Below are 13,729 nucleotides of genomic sequence, written 5' to 3'. Positions count from 1 at the left end.
CTAACCTACTAACCTGCTCGAACATTGTCACATCACAACTTGCCAAGGATGCTTCCCATAAGGAGCCCTGTATGCTTCTTGTAGCAAAGACAATATGGTGGAGATCTAGTGGAGTCAGAGGGAACGGCTTTCAGACTATGGTACCATGAGTCTGCCATGCATTGTGCTAGTGCAAAAAGCACCAGCACCCATTAAGAATAACTAACAGTTGCTCTTCCGGCCCTGTGTTATGTGTAAGCTTTTATTTGGGATATGTAAGCCATCACTAATTTCAGAGATGTATCTAGAGACTTTAAGTGTACTGTGTCTTGCGACACAAATTGTTGAAATTGGTTCACAACAGTTGTTTCATAGAAAAATAATCATAACTTAAGAAGCTAAAATCATATAGAAATCCTGCTGCAGTTTTATCAGTGGGACTCCCTTACTTTTTTTTAATTTTATTTTTTATCAGCTGTGAACTTAATTCTAATTCCTTTTAACTATACGATGCTGATCAAGGTCAGGGTGAGAGAGAATGCTTCATTCTGTGAGTTTCTAGCAACGTCACACTGTTGCCTTTGTAGGGCTGTCTCTCCATTCACACCTGTCTCGGAAATCCCTAGACTTGACTAACTGTTCAAAGACAGCTTTTACTTAGCAGCAGATGCATCTGAAGGAATGTGAAGTTTCCTATACCTTAAGAAAATTAAATTTCCTTTTCTTGCGTGAGCCCTTTATTCAAGGGCTTATGGAAGGGCAGGAGAGGCTACACTATCTGCTGACCTCCTCAGAGTAGATTGTCAAGGTTTCCCTGTCACTGAGAGCTAAATTTACTTTTTTTTAAAGACAAACGGAAGTTGCATGTAGTCCACGAAAGTATCTGCAAGTGTATGTTAGGTCACGTTCAGAGATTACTTTTTTTTTAGTTCACTTTTAAAAATTGTTAATAAATACATTTTAAATTTTCTTTCATTTGTATGTTAATTATACAGATGAACATTCTAAAAACAAATCTGCCCGCTTAAACAAAGTAAGCTCTTTTGTGTGTGTTATAAAAGTAAGCATTTAATCAGTATTTGGTCATCTTCCCTTCTGACAAGTGAGTTACCTTAAGTTTTACTAGTAACAAGCCGACCTTTGTTACTAACAGTGATCTAGAGGACTTGGTCACCCAGGAAAGAGGCCCTGAAAAGACGTTTCTTTTCTGCTTATGATTTCAGTTAAGAATGCAAATTGCACATCAGACTTTGAGGAATACTTTGCCAAAAGAAAACTGGAGGAAAGAGATGGCCACGCAGTCAGCATTGAAGAGTACCTTCAGCGAAGCGACACGGCCATTATTTACCCAGAAGCCCCTGAGGAGCTGTCTCGCCTTGGCACGCCAGAGGCCAATGGGCAAGAAGAAAATGGTAAGGCTGTAATTCATTTTTAGCCACGATACTGACCTCTGCAGCTGTTACAATTACAAATGCACTACATGCCTGGGTGTTTACCTTAAAATTTGAAGAACAGCTGCAGAAGCATGGAATTTCATGAGCAAAGATTAGAACTGTAATTTTAGGGTATTGTGAAATTTTTTTTTGTCAGCAAATTTGTGTCATTTGTACATCCAATACAGAAGAAGAACAATTACAGCCCATTTCTAAGAGATAAAAATATCTAAATGTATTCCTATCTTTCAGAGATATTTTACTTTTGAGGAAAAAGAAAAAAAAAACTTAAGATCACCAACCCTCACCTTTTGTTCTCTGACACCTGAAAAATCTTCTCTCCTGTAAATTCCTGAGTTACATGTGAGTCTAGGGTTCAGAGGGACTGTCAGTCACCCGAAGGGAATTTCTTCATTTATCAGCTGTTTAAATCCCCCCTCCCCACAAATAAGCTCAAGTAATTAATTAATTTTCCAACGCAGTGTGAGCTGATTCGGACAAGCCTGCCCTGGGTGTTCAAGGGGCCTGGTTGTGAGGAGGCCGGGCACGCAATGATGGCGCTGTCCTGGAGCAGATTGCAGCGATTCCTGTCATAGCAGCCCGGGCAGCCAGCCCATTAGCTGCCATTGATTTACTGACCTTTTGGCCCGCTCCTCTCCCTCTCGCCTCTCGGCTACAGACCTGCCACCTGGAACTCCAGATGCTTTTGCCCAACTGCTGACCTGCCCCTACTGCGACCGCGGCTACAAGCGCTTGACATCGCTGAAGGAGCACATCAAGTACCGCCACGAGAAGAATGAAGAGAACTTTTCCTGCCCTCTTTGTAGCTACACGTTCGCCTACCGCACCCAGCTCGAAAGGCATATGGTGACGCACAAGCCAGGGACAGATCAGGTGGGGGTTGGTTCTAAGTGATTTCTTTCTATAATAACCCCTTAGAGAAACGATATTGCTTTGATTGGCAATCATTATTAATTTTTCATGGCATTTTGAAGATGCAGATCTTTTAATGGTAATAGCTTTAATTGAGGTCTAAATGATTTTTTGATGGTCTCTTCTAATATGATTTAATAGTCTTATGTTCACGATCGAATGAGTGTGTTAATTTCTAATTTAGAAATTTTATTTGCACTTTAACTTGACTTTAGTTTCATTTTTATGTTCCACAAAAAGTGAATGAAATTGTAGCATTTTAATTATACATTATTAAACATCTCAGCAATTTTAATTCCATTTTTCACCTAGTTTTGCATAGGCATTCTTTTCATATAGGACCTAACGCATAGTAAAAGGAGTGTGTATTTCTTTCATTTGTCAGGAAACACTTTGAAGTTACTTAGAATACTTGACAAGCTTACCAATTTGTGAAATATGTTTTTAGGAAGATAAAAAGGCCATATAGGTTATATGCATATATACATAATAAATTGGAAAAGTGTTAAATGATAAAAAAATGTGGTTATAATTAAAATAATTTCACCTCAGTATACATGCTTGTAGTTAAATGCCAAAATTGTTCTGCCTCTTTTAGCTTACTTGTTTTAAAGATAAGAACTCTGTCTTGGAAAGGTAAGGATGGTGTCTTAAATCCTTGAAATGACTGAGTAGGCTTGATTCACAGCATCTCTTAAATGTTTCAGCAAAACTGCTCTTTCTGTCCTCCTGGGAGAATTGACTGTGCAAATTGATATTATGATGTGTTGGGTGGTCACAGTAATGATGCTTCATAAGTCACAATAACTGGGCCTACAGATACAGAATTGCCCTAAATGAACTTTGATATCATATACTTTTTAAGTGGTTAAATATGGCCTTCTCTATAAAACTCCGATTTGTCCTCATAGGCTTTATTGTCTTTGAATAAGGAAAAGAAGACACAAACCCAATTAAGCAAGAATGGAAATACTGTGTTACAAATTTTTTTATGCTATTTAAGGCACTATATCACATTATCACACCATTTGTTTCCGATTGGACTTGTTCCTGGAATGTTTTCCAGAGATCAGCTATAAGTAATACACTTGTGCAGTTACACTTTTGTAACAGTTTACCTTCTCACGCTTCTGTGCACACACACACACACACACACACACACACACACACACACACACACACAAAACCACTCTAGGAAAAGAATGCCTAGATATTTATCTGGTATAACTGCTTTAAATTTCACATGCAGAAGAAGTGTGACTGTGTTGGCGCATTATGAATGGTAGCTTTGGTGTTGAAAAGTCCGCTCATTTGCTCATGGCATTTACAATTAGTAAATTAAAATGATTGTATCATATTAACAGTGGCACAACTAAAGTTTACAGCCGTCCTCTGAGGGCTGTGGGGGGACAAAACAGCTGCTGCTGTTTGTTTATGCAACTCGGCAACATATGAGCACCGGTCCCTCAATGGCGCTCGGCGGGCTGGGCTCCGCTTGATCTTTGAAGGTTGCTGCTGTTTGAACAAACCTCCCTGTGTCCCCTGTAACACCATCTGTCTCACTAGGAATGTGGGAAGATTCAGCACACCCTAGCAGTTGTCACACCGTTCCTGGGCTGTCTTTTTTTTTTTTTTTTTTTTTTTTTGCAAAAGGCTTTTGTGTCACTGCTGCAGAAAAAAAGGCTGGCCTCTTACCTTGAGCATACAGAGTGGATGACTGTATTTTTTTTCCCCCTAGAATTCCAAGTCACACTGCTTTTCCCCCCCTTGTTCAAAAAGGTCAGCCGTGTTTGACTGTACCTGTGCAGCCTAACTTGTCTCTTCAGCAAACTCTTTTTTTTTTCTGTTGGTTCTCGCACAGTACTAAAAAGGAAAATGAAAAGTCGTCGAAGTCCTTCCTACTAGCTTGTGATAAAACTGTTCAAGCAGCTATAACCCAAGATGCTGTCTCTTATTTGATAATGAATCAAATCTGATAGGCAGCACCTAAGAAAAACGGAGTTGACATGGGCCTGAGAGTGGGGATATTTAAACAGACGTACCAAATATTTATAGTCAAAGGAGATTTTTTGTCTTTTATTTGGGGGTGGGGAGAGGTCGACATTTCTTTAAATTCCAGTTTTATTTGGTGTAAGACACACTTTTACCTGGATACAGAAAGCCTCATGAAAATTTGTTTTAAGTGTAGGTTAAAAGAAAGGAGCAATTTTATAATTTTCAGGAAATTATTTTTTTCCTCAACGAGATTGCTATTCTGAAAGGAAAGCTTTAGGATTTAGATCCTTCACTAAACCAAAAGAGCCATGAGCACCTCTACAATCATCCTTTCTCATCTCAGGGGTCCAAGAAACACTCTAGAAGAAAAAAAGGACGACGTAGTTGTGAAGCGAGTGTCAGACGTGCATGGGAAGCACTTTCTTAAAAGAGAAAAGTTCCCATTTTATTACCAGCATTACCACTTTTATTGCAACTCTGAAAGTCTGAGCAGATAAATAAGCATGAACTCAGACCTCTCGGCCTGTCTGAAAGAGAGGCCTTGAAAGAGATTCCCCAAGCAATCTCCTTTGTGCCTCCCGAACAAAACTGACGGCCATTTTTCTCCTTTCACAGCACCAAATGCTAACCCAAGGAGCAGGTAACCGCAAGTTCAAGTGCACAGAGTGTGGCAAGGCCTTCAAGTACAAGCACCACCTGAAAGAACACCTGAGAATTCACAGTGGTGAGTCATGGGGGCTGGCGGCATTGTGTTCTTTCCAATTAGAGGTCGTGGGGACCATTTCAGTGTACACAGTCCCCGGTGGAGTGTCGTGGGCTTACCCCCTTATTTCATAAGCTTTACAAGCCTTGGAGAGCCTCATGGTGTCCTAGAGATGTTTATACTTCTTATGGTTCACAAGGGCTTTGGTTTTTGTTTTCTGCTAAATCTAGAGACTTTTACTGATCTGTGTTAACTTTGACCTGGAGATATTTGGGCTATAATTTCAGAAAGATACTCACTTTTGATACCTAAATGTATCCAAGAAAAAGTGGGAGAAAATTAGACCAGAATTTACGTTTGCTAAACATTCCTTGACTCCTGATGACTGTACATCATAAACCCACATCCCACCACTGAGATTTCTGCTTTATACAGAGTTTGATAGCTCTGCCAAGCATTTTATTACCAAATTGGATGCTATTCAAAGAACTAGTCAAATTGGTGGAATCAATGGGATCTCCACAGAGTTGATTAAAGCTGTGGCTACACTTTCCTTTAAATACTGTGACATCTTTATTGTGCTATTGACCACACATTAATCTGACACTCTGTTTAAATAGGAGGCTGCCGAAGGCCGGACAAGATTTGGGATTCTAGCTGAAAAAGGCGTAGATAGCCTTCGCCTTCCATAGCTTACATCTTGAATTATGTCCACCCGGGGCAGATAAAGCCCAGAGATAGTTATGGTCATATAACTCTGACTTAAGCATCTAGAATATAGGCTCCACCTACACTCTACACCTAGATTAATTTCATTTGGTTCCGCAGATCCATGTCTCGGCAGACAACTTTGTGTGTTACCTCACCGAAGAAATCTAATGCTAATTTTAATTATCCTTTTAGGTGAAAAACCTTACGAATGCCCCAACTGCAAGAAACGCTTCTCTCATTCTGGTTCCTACAGTTCACATATCAGCAGCAAGAAATGTATTGGTTTAATCTCAGTAAATGGCCGAATGAGAAACAATATCAAGACGGGTTCTTCCCCTAATTCTGTTTCTTCTTCTCCTACTAACTCAGCCATTACTCAACTAAGGAACAAGTTGGAAAATGGAAAACCACTTAGCATGTCTGAGCAGACGGGCTTACTTAAGATTAAAACAGAACCACTAGACTTCAATGACTATAAAGTTCTTATGGCAACACATGGGTTTAGTGGCACTAGTCCCTTTATGAACGGTGGGCTTGGAGCCACCAGCCCTTTAGGTGTGCACCCATCTGCTCAGAGTCCAATGCAGCACTTAGGTGTAGGGTTAGAAGCCCCTTTACTTGGATTTCCCACTATGAATAGTAATCTGAGTGAGGTACAAAAGGTTCTACAGATTGTGGATAATACGGTTTCTAGGCAAAAGATGGACTGCAAGACTGAAGACATTTCAAAGTTGAAAGGTTACCACATGAAGGATCCATGTTCTCAGCCAGAAGAACAAGGGGTTACTTCTCCTAGTATTCCAGCCGTCGGTCTTCCAGTAGTGAGTCATAATGGTGCCACTAAAAGTATCATTGACTATACCTTAGAGAAAGTCAACGAAGCCAAAGCTTGCCTCCAGAGCTTGACTACTGACTCAAGGAGACAGATCAGTAATATAAAGAAAGAGAAGCTACGTACTTTGATAGATTTGGTCACCGATGATAAAATGATTGAGAACCACAGCATACCCACTCCGTTTTCATGCCAGTTCTGTAAAGAAAGCTTCCCAGGTCCTATCCCCCTGCATCAGCATGAACGCTACCTGTGTAAAATGAATGAAGAGATCAAGGCGGTCCTGCAACCTCACGAAAACATAGTCCCCAACAAAGCTGGGGTGTTCGTTGACAATAAAGCCCTCCTCTTGTCATCTGTACTTTCTGAGAAAGGACTGACAAGCCCGATCAACCCGTACAAGGACCACATGTCTGTACTCAAAGCATACTATGCTATGAATATGGAACCCAACTCTGATGAACTGCTGAAAATCTCCATTGCTGTGGGCCTTCCTCAGGAGTTTGTGAAGGAATGGTTTGAGCAGAGAAAAGTCTACCAGTACTCCAGTTCCAGGTCACCATCACTGGAGAGGAACTCCAAGCCCTTAGCTCCCAACAGCAACCCCACCACAAAAGACTCTTTGTTACCCAGGTCTCCTGTAAAACCTATGGACTCAATCACGTCACCATCTATAGCAGAACTCCACAACAGTGTCACGAGTTGTGATCCTCCTCTCAGGCTAACAAAATCTTCCCACTTCACCAATATTAAAGCAGTTGATAAACTGGACCACTCAAGGAGTAACACTCCTTCTCCTTTAAATCTTTCTTCCACGTCTTCTAAAAACTCCCACAGTAGCTCGTACACTCCAAATAGCTTCTCTTCCGAGGAGCTGCAGGCTGAGCCGTTGGACCTGTCATTACCAAAACAAATGAGAGAGCCCAAAAGTATTATAGCCACAAAGAACAAGACAAAAGCTACTAGCATAAGTTTAGACCACAACAGTGTTTCTTCATCCTCTGAAAACTCAGATGAACCTCTGAATTTGACTTTTATCAAGAAAGAGTTTTCAAATTCTAATAACCTGGACAATAAAAGCACTAACCCTGTGTTCGGCATGAACCCATTTAGTGCCAAGCCTTTATACACAGCTCTTCCACCACAGAGCGCATTTCCCCCTGCCACTTTCATGCCACCAGTCCAGACCAGCATCCCCGGGCTACGACCATACCCAGGGCTGGATCAGATGAGCTTCCTACCACATATGGCCTATACCTACCCAACGGGAGCAGCTACCTTTGCTGATATGCAGCAAAGGAGGAAATACCAGCGGAAACAAGGATTTCAGGTAACGAGATGTGTCACTTTGCTCTGAAGAAAGGCTATTGAAAAGTGTAGTCAGGGTTGGGGGTTTAGCTCAGTGGTAGAGCGCTTGTCTAGCAAGCACAAAGCCCTGGGTTCGGTCCCCAGCTCCAAAAAAAAAGAAAAGGAAAAAAAAAAAGAAAAGAAAAATGTGGTCCAGCACGTGTGATACCCTAGCTGTGATTCCCAGCCTGCTCGTTACTAAATAAATAAATAAATAAGTAAATAAGGGTGGGAAAATCAGGAATGGGAAAGTTTTGAATCGGGCTAGCAAAGCCAGTGGCTGAAAGGATAATAGTATTAAGAAGCTAAGGCAAGAAGATGTCTAGTTTAAGGTTAGGCAATATAGCAGGACTCTGTCTCCAAAACAAAGGAAACAAAATAAAGAATTCCCTTGAGAAGTGCGCACTGATGCTAATAGTAGCTTACCTACATGCTTGAAACTGAAGTGTGCAGGAGTCACGTGCTCTGAAAGACGTCTGTGACTTGAAGGAATCACATGTTTAAATTTTAACATCCATTTTGTTTTATAGAGAGTAAGTTCGTTCTGAAGAGTATTTTTAAAGGAGTACTTCACATGGTACACAGGACCTCTTGCCCAGTTTTCAAGTTGCCGGATGATTTCTAGGTGGTAGAATCTGAAAGCAGGCATTGTTTTAGCATTACTTTTTGTGTAATCCCTGTTTTGCAAAATAGGAGCCAACGTGGCTGTGCACGGCTGTAACAGCTGTCCAGTATTCCGATTTACAACACATCTGCCCTCTTTGTAAATGCATTTAAGCCTACTTAATCTTCTCTAGTATTAATTAGTGCAAATATAGTCTAAGAAAACTAGACTGTGGGCTAGCAAATGGAAATGTATGTTATCACGCAAGTTTGCACTCCTTTGGACCAAGACAAAATAAATATCAAGAAATTTAATAATTTACTGATCCACATTTGTTATTACTCAACGCTGAAGGCTGTTTTAACATAGATAGAACATTGATAAAAAGTGTTATTAATATTCTCTATTTCAAATTAGAAAATTAAATATAAAAATATAGCTTAAGGCTTTTAGTTGGTAGACATACATTTAAATAGATTGCATAATAATAATATTTTGTACCTAAATATAAAATTCAATTAAAATGAGGTTTCTACAGCTACCAATCATTCCTGAAGTAAAGCATGCTGGAAAATATAATAATTCTGGTATTTAATGTTCATTTGTGGATTTCCCCTGGTATTAAAAGAAAAAGTGGAAGATTTAAGAAAACCGTTTTTCCTATCTATGGCAGAAAAGGTATATGTTTTGTTGAAGTGTGAAACTTCACATGTTGTTCAGACAGAAAAAAAAAAGAAAAGATTTTAGTTGTAAGATAGATTGGCATGTAGTGTTTTTGAGGCACTCCGGTTGTCAGCCAGCGCTTAATTGTTCGGTGTAAACTCACAGAGAAGAGACCTTGTTGAACTGTGTGATTGTATCACAGGGAGAATTGCTTGATGGAGCACAAGACTACATGTCGGGCCTAGATGACTTGACAGACTCCGATTCCTGTCTGTCTCGAAAGAAGATAAAGAAGACAGAAAGTGGCATGTATGCATGTGACTTATGTGACAAGACATTCCAGAAAAGCAGTTCCCTTCTGCGACATAAATACGAACACACAGGTATGAGCGACTTTGACTAGCTAGCTAGAGCTCTCCGGCCTGCTGTATGTGTCATAATATCTAATGAGTACACTTGTGCGGCCTAAGATGTAGCCCTTGCTGATACCTTCGACAAGGAAGAAGTTAACACTTTTGCATAACCCAGTAGGACTTCTGTGTTGCCTGTTTATTGGACCATTCATGTGTTTATGGGTGTGCTTGTCTTCCTAACTTTCAAGTTATCTGTAAAACAAGTTTGCCTATCGTGTCAAAGGGAAATTTAAATGCCCAGGGTAATGAAATGGTACAGCGAGAGCTAATTATTGAACGTATTTTCCAATTCTTAAGCTGTGGTGATTTTTTTTTATATGTGTAAAAATCTTATGATAAACCTGGTCAGTGATATGCTAGTGGGCTCACCAAATGCTAAGTACGTCATGCTTTGGGGTGACTTTGTTTGATTTTCATAAATTGGCCACTTTTGAATCAATTATAAATGTCATTTCCATGAAAGAAAAGCAAGAGACCAAATAAGCCACTGAATCCTGTAATTGAAAGACTAAAAGAGTATCTCCCATTCGTGTGTTATTTATTAATCCCTGACACTGACAAAGCCCTAACACTCTCTGGGATATCACGTTTCCTAAAAGGGCATCGGGTAAAGATACTTTCACAACCCCAGATCAGATCTGCAGCTCTGTAGTAGGGTTTCCATCAACGTTTTCTCTCTCTCCTCCCCATCTTTCTGCTCTAAATGAGGAAACTTAGTCTTACCCCCTCCCTCATCCCTTTCCAAGTCTCCTTCACTAGAAATATGTATTTGTCCAGGTGGGGAAAAGAAAGTATAGAGTCATATTCAAAATATTGGAAGTGGGAGAAGGAAGGATAAAGTGTAGAAAAACCTTGTACTTTATACAAGGGCAAAAGACAGCACAGATGCATATGGCGCAGAAGAGGAGGTGTGAAAAGTTAACTATCTGCAGACAGGGTACATAATCTGATATTCAGAGATACCCTGGGAAATACAAGTACTCCAGATCTTCCCAGATCCTTCACTAGCCCTGTGTTGGACGTAGCACACGTGACCACAATCAAGCTGAGTATTTCGGGAAAGTGGTACATCCTGGACCACTAGTGCCGAGAGCACTTTGTGAAGAGAACCCAGGTTGTAACAGCTTTGCTCCTCCTGGTCCAACCAGTTCAGCTCCTTTTCCTCCAACCATACTATCTGTGGTTATTATTTTAAAAGGCCAATTGATGATACTTTTAAAACACCCCAAATTGGTTTTGCAAATCTACACAAATTTTATACTTAAGCTGTATATTTGAAACATCAATTTTTTCCTTACACTGTTCATTTATTATACATCCTTTAATACTGAGTCTTATTTAAGTATTTACAGAGTAACAAGTATTTTCATGCCTAAATTTTCTTTAATTTTAATCAACCTCAAATATATTTTGTATTTCATTATTCAGCTACAATAGGCACACCACTGAAGGCATCTTTCCCTCTCTGATTGGTCTTATTATATGACCATATGCAAACTCTATCATTTACTACATGGTGAGTGTAAAACTTTTATTTTAGTGAGGGCTCTCATACATAGTGACATTCAGTCAGCATATTTATCTCCTATAAATAAGCTAGCCCAGCTAGTTGAGAGACCCAAAAGTTGACAAATGCAAATGTATATATTTTTTCTTTTCTTTTTTTTAAAAAAGCACATTATTTTAAAAGTAAAATATCCTGGCCCTTTAAGATGAGAGATCTGCTACCTAGAAACATTGCCTAGCAACAGGATGCTAGTCATGCAATGGCTTCTCTAAACTGGTGATCAGTTATTCTCCTGTTGGTGTCTCAGCTTGTAGAGTTTCTGATATGTTAACTTTTTGGTCTCTTGACCAAACATCTCATGACATTAATACTGTCATTGTATTAGGTTCCATCCAAGCAAAATTCTTCATGAAATGTGTCAGTATGATGTATGTGTAAATTTAGCTTGCTTTCTTCTAACTGGGCTCCAATAAGCCTTTTGTTTATATTAATATCTAATGATATTTTAAATGAGTTAATATGAATATTATAAGAGAGAACTGTCTTGACTCAAAGGCCGGGCAATGAAGTTGAACTGTCATTTGGTTATTATATGTTGATTATAAACGTGTCATTGATAAAGTATGTTTGTTATCTGTCTATAGAACTGTTTAAATTAAGAAGAAAATTAGTGTCTATTTTTTTCCACTGGGAGTCTGTGCTCTTTTGCCATAATCTATTTTAAATTTATTTCCTAGGCAGATACCAAAGTCATACTGCTTAATTCTCTTACCAATGGCCTATTGCTTGCTTGTTTGCTTGGGTTTTGGCGGGAGGGAAATACCCTGGATAGTAAGAAGAGGAAATACTTTGTAAATGTTAACTTCAATTGGAATAATTGTCATAAACAATGACTGAAATAAAAGATCTGAACCTCCTGGTAGGCACTGTCAAGGACTCATTTGTACTCCACTAAAATTTCAACCTGATACCGATTGAGCGCTTTCTCTGTTCAGACATTGTGGCAGGTGCTTTCAAACCACCTTCTTCAGAAAAGAAATAAAGACGCTTCTATTTTGAAGTTGACGAAGTCTAAATTTTAAATAAATTTCTGGTCAATTTCATTCCTAAGGTATATGGTAATTTTTCATGCCACAAACCTTCTATCTTTTAACTTTAATCTTTATTCTCGCTGTCTGTTGAGACATAGACCTACCTAGACAACAGTGACAGTGTTTGGATTTCTTTAATAGCAATGTGGGTGTTCTGAGTCTTGTTGGTAGAGAAGTCTGATTCTAGGACATTTTGATTTGTGTCAGGTAAACTAATCAAGCAAATTAAAATTAAATAAATCCCCAAGTTAGCCCTTTATTTTAAATTGAATTTATTAAATACTTGTTAGCGAAGGTTCTCAAGATTAGTACAAGGGAAATGTCAAACTCTCAGCGACTCACAGAATTTGTCCTTTGCGGGGCCTCACAGTTGAGTCCTCTATCCTCCCAGGTTGTCCATTTGAGATACAGAATTAATGTGGCCCTATTACAAGTACAGTGTCTATTACCAAATATATTCTTTGAAAGTTGGCTGCCGTATATTCTCTCCACAAAGTGACCTAAGTGGTTGACCACCTTTGACCTTGAGCTGATGAGTCAGTAACATCAAAAAAGACATCCCGGGATAGCTTTGTTCGTGCATCTTTTAACAATTAAAGCAGCGAGAAAATTTCCCTATGTAATTTTTCTCCATTCGGATTTACTTCTTGCATGGACCCCACTCCCTGATGCATGCATTTTGCTTAGAATTTAGGAGATGGTTGAACCTGTGTTGATGGACAAGAGTTAAGTGATTTAGTTCTAATTGGCTGCTCACTAAAGAGTCCTCATACTAAAGACTTTATTAACCTTGTCGCCATTATTGTATTTATGGCCAGTCCTCAGGCTAAGTCCCCAAATGACTCTCCTTTATCTGCAAAGACCCTGATCCTAGAAGCGGTTGACCTACCTGAGACTGTACCTTCTCCAGCCTGTCCTAAAAGATGGATTTCAAATGTGATTCCAGAGCTCATCACCCCTATTGAGCACCATTCTGCCCCCATGGAATAATCGCTACCAATATCTTACCCTTCTCCCCGTAATGCCATCATTTTAAATGTGCACTTACAAACAAGGAAGAGCAACATTATACATGGCAGCTTGACCATTTCCTGAAAGATTAAAAAAAAAAGAAAGAAAGAAAAATACACTTGTGCTTCCTATTGTTACCTCCCCAAATGAAAACATACTTTGCATCTCCAGATTTCCACCATTCCACCAGTTTCCCTCATATAAAACACATCTTCCCCAACTTAAAGACTGGTTCTTATGTGCCTTAAATTAAACCTGTTATCTTCAGGCAATTAGCTTACTTGAAGTAGGTTTATGTAATTCTGTCTGCATTTCCCAATTGGGGTGCACTAACAAATTATTTTGAATTCTTATGTTACAGGTAAAAACAAAACAAAACAAAACCAAAATTTCCTACCTAAATATTGTGCCTTCCCATATCACTCGCCACTAAATTTATATCGGATGTTCTGGTAAAATGAAAACCATCAATGAAAGACCAGATAAAACTGTCTGCAGCATTTTCTA

At 39.3% G+C, this 13,729-nt stretch overlaps 1 protein-coding gene across 1 annotated transcript in view; it reads left to right on the top strand.

Annotated features, from left to right (window-relative positions):
• Window positions 1–13,729, top strand: part of Zeb2 (zinc finger E-box binding homeobox 2) — a 130,395-nt gene that overhangs the window by 109,743 nt on the left and 6,923 nt on the right. Inside the window, 5 exon segments of the mRNA NM_001033701.2 lie at window positions 1,203–1,391; window positions 2,092–2,306; window positions 4,956–5,064; window positions 5,947–7,916; window positions 9,403–9,583. Of these exon segments, the coding sequence (NP_001028873.2) occupies window positions 1,203–1,391; window positions 2,092–2,306; window positions 4,956–5,064; window positions 5,947–7,916; window positions 9,403–9,583 (2,664 nt within the window).

Source organism: Rattus norvegicus, chromosome 3, assembly GCF_021556685.1.
Source record: "Rattus norvegicus strain SHRSP/BbbUtx chromosome 3, alternate assembly SHRSP_T2T, whole genome shotgun sequence".
NCBI lineage: Eukaryota > Metazoa > Chordata > Mammalia > Rodentia > Muridae > Rattus > Rattus norvegicus.
Note: the sequence above shows the minus strand (reverse complement) of the source record. Positions and strands in the feature narration are given on the sequence as shown.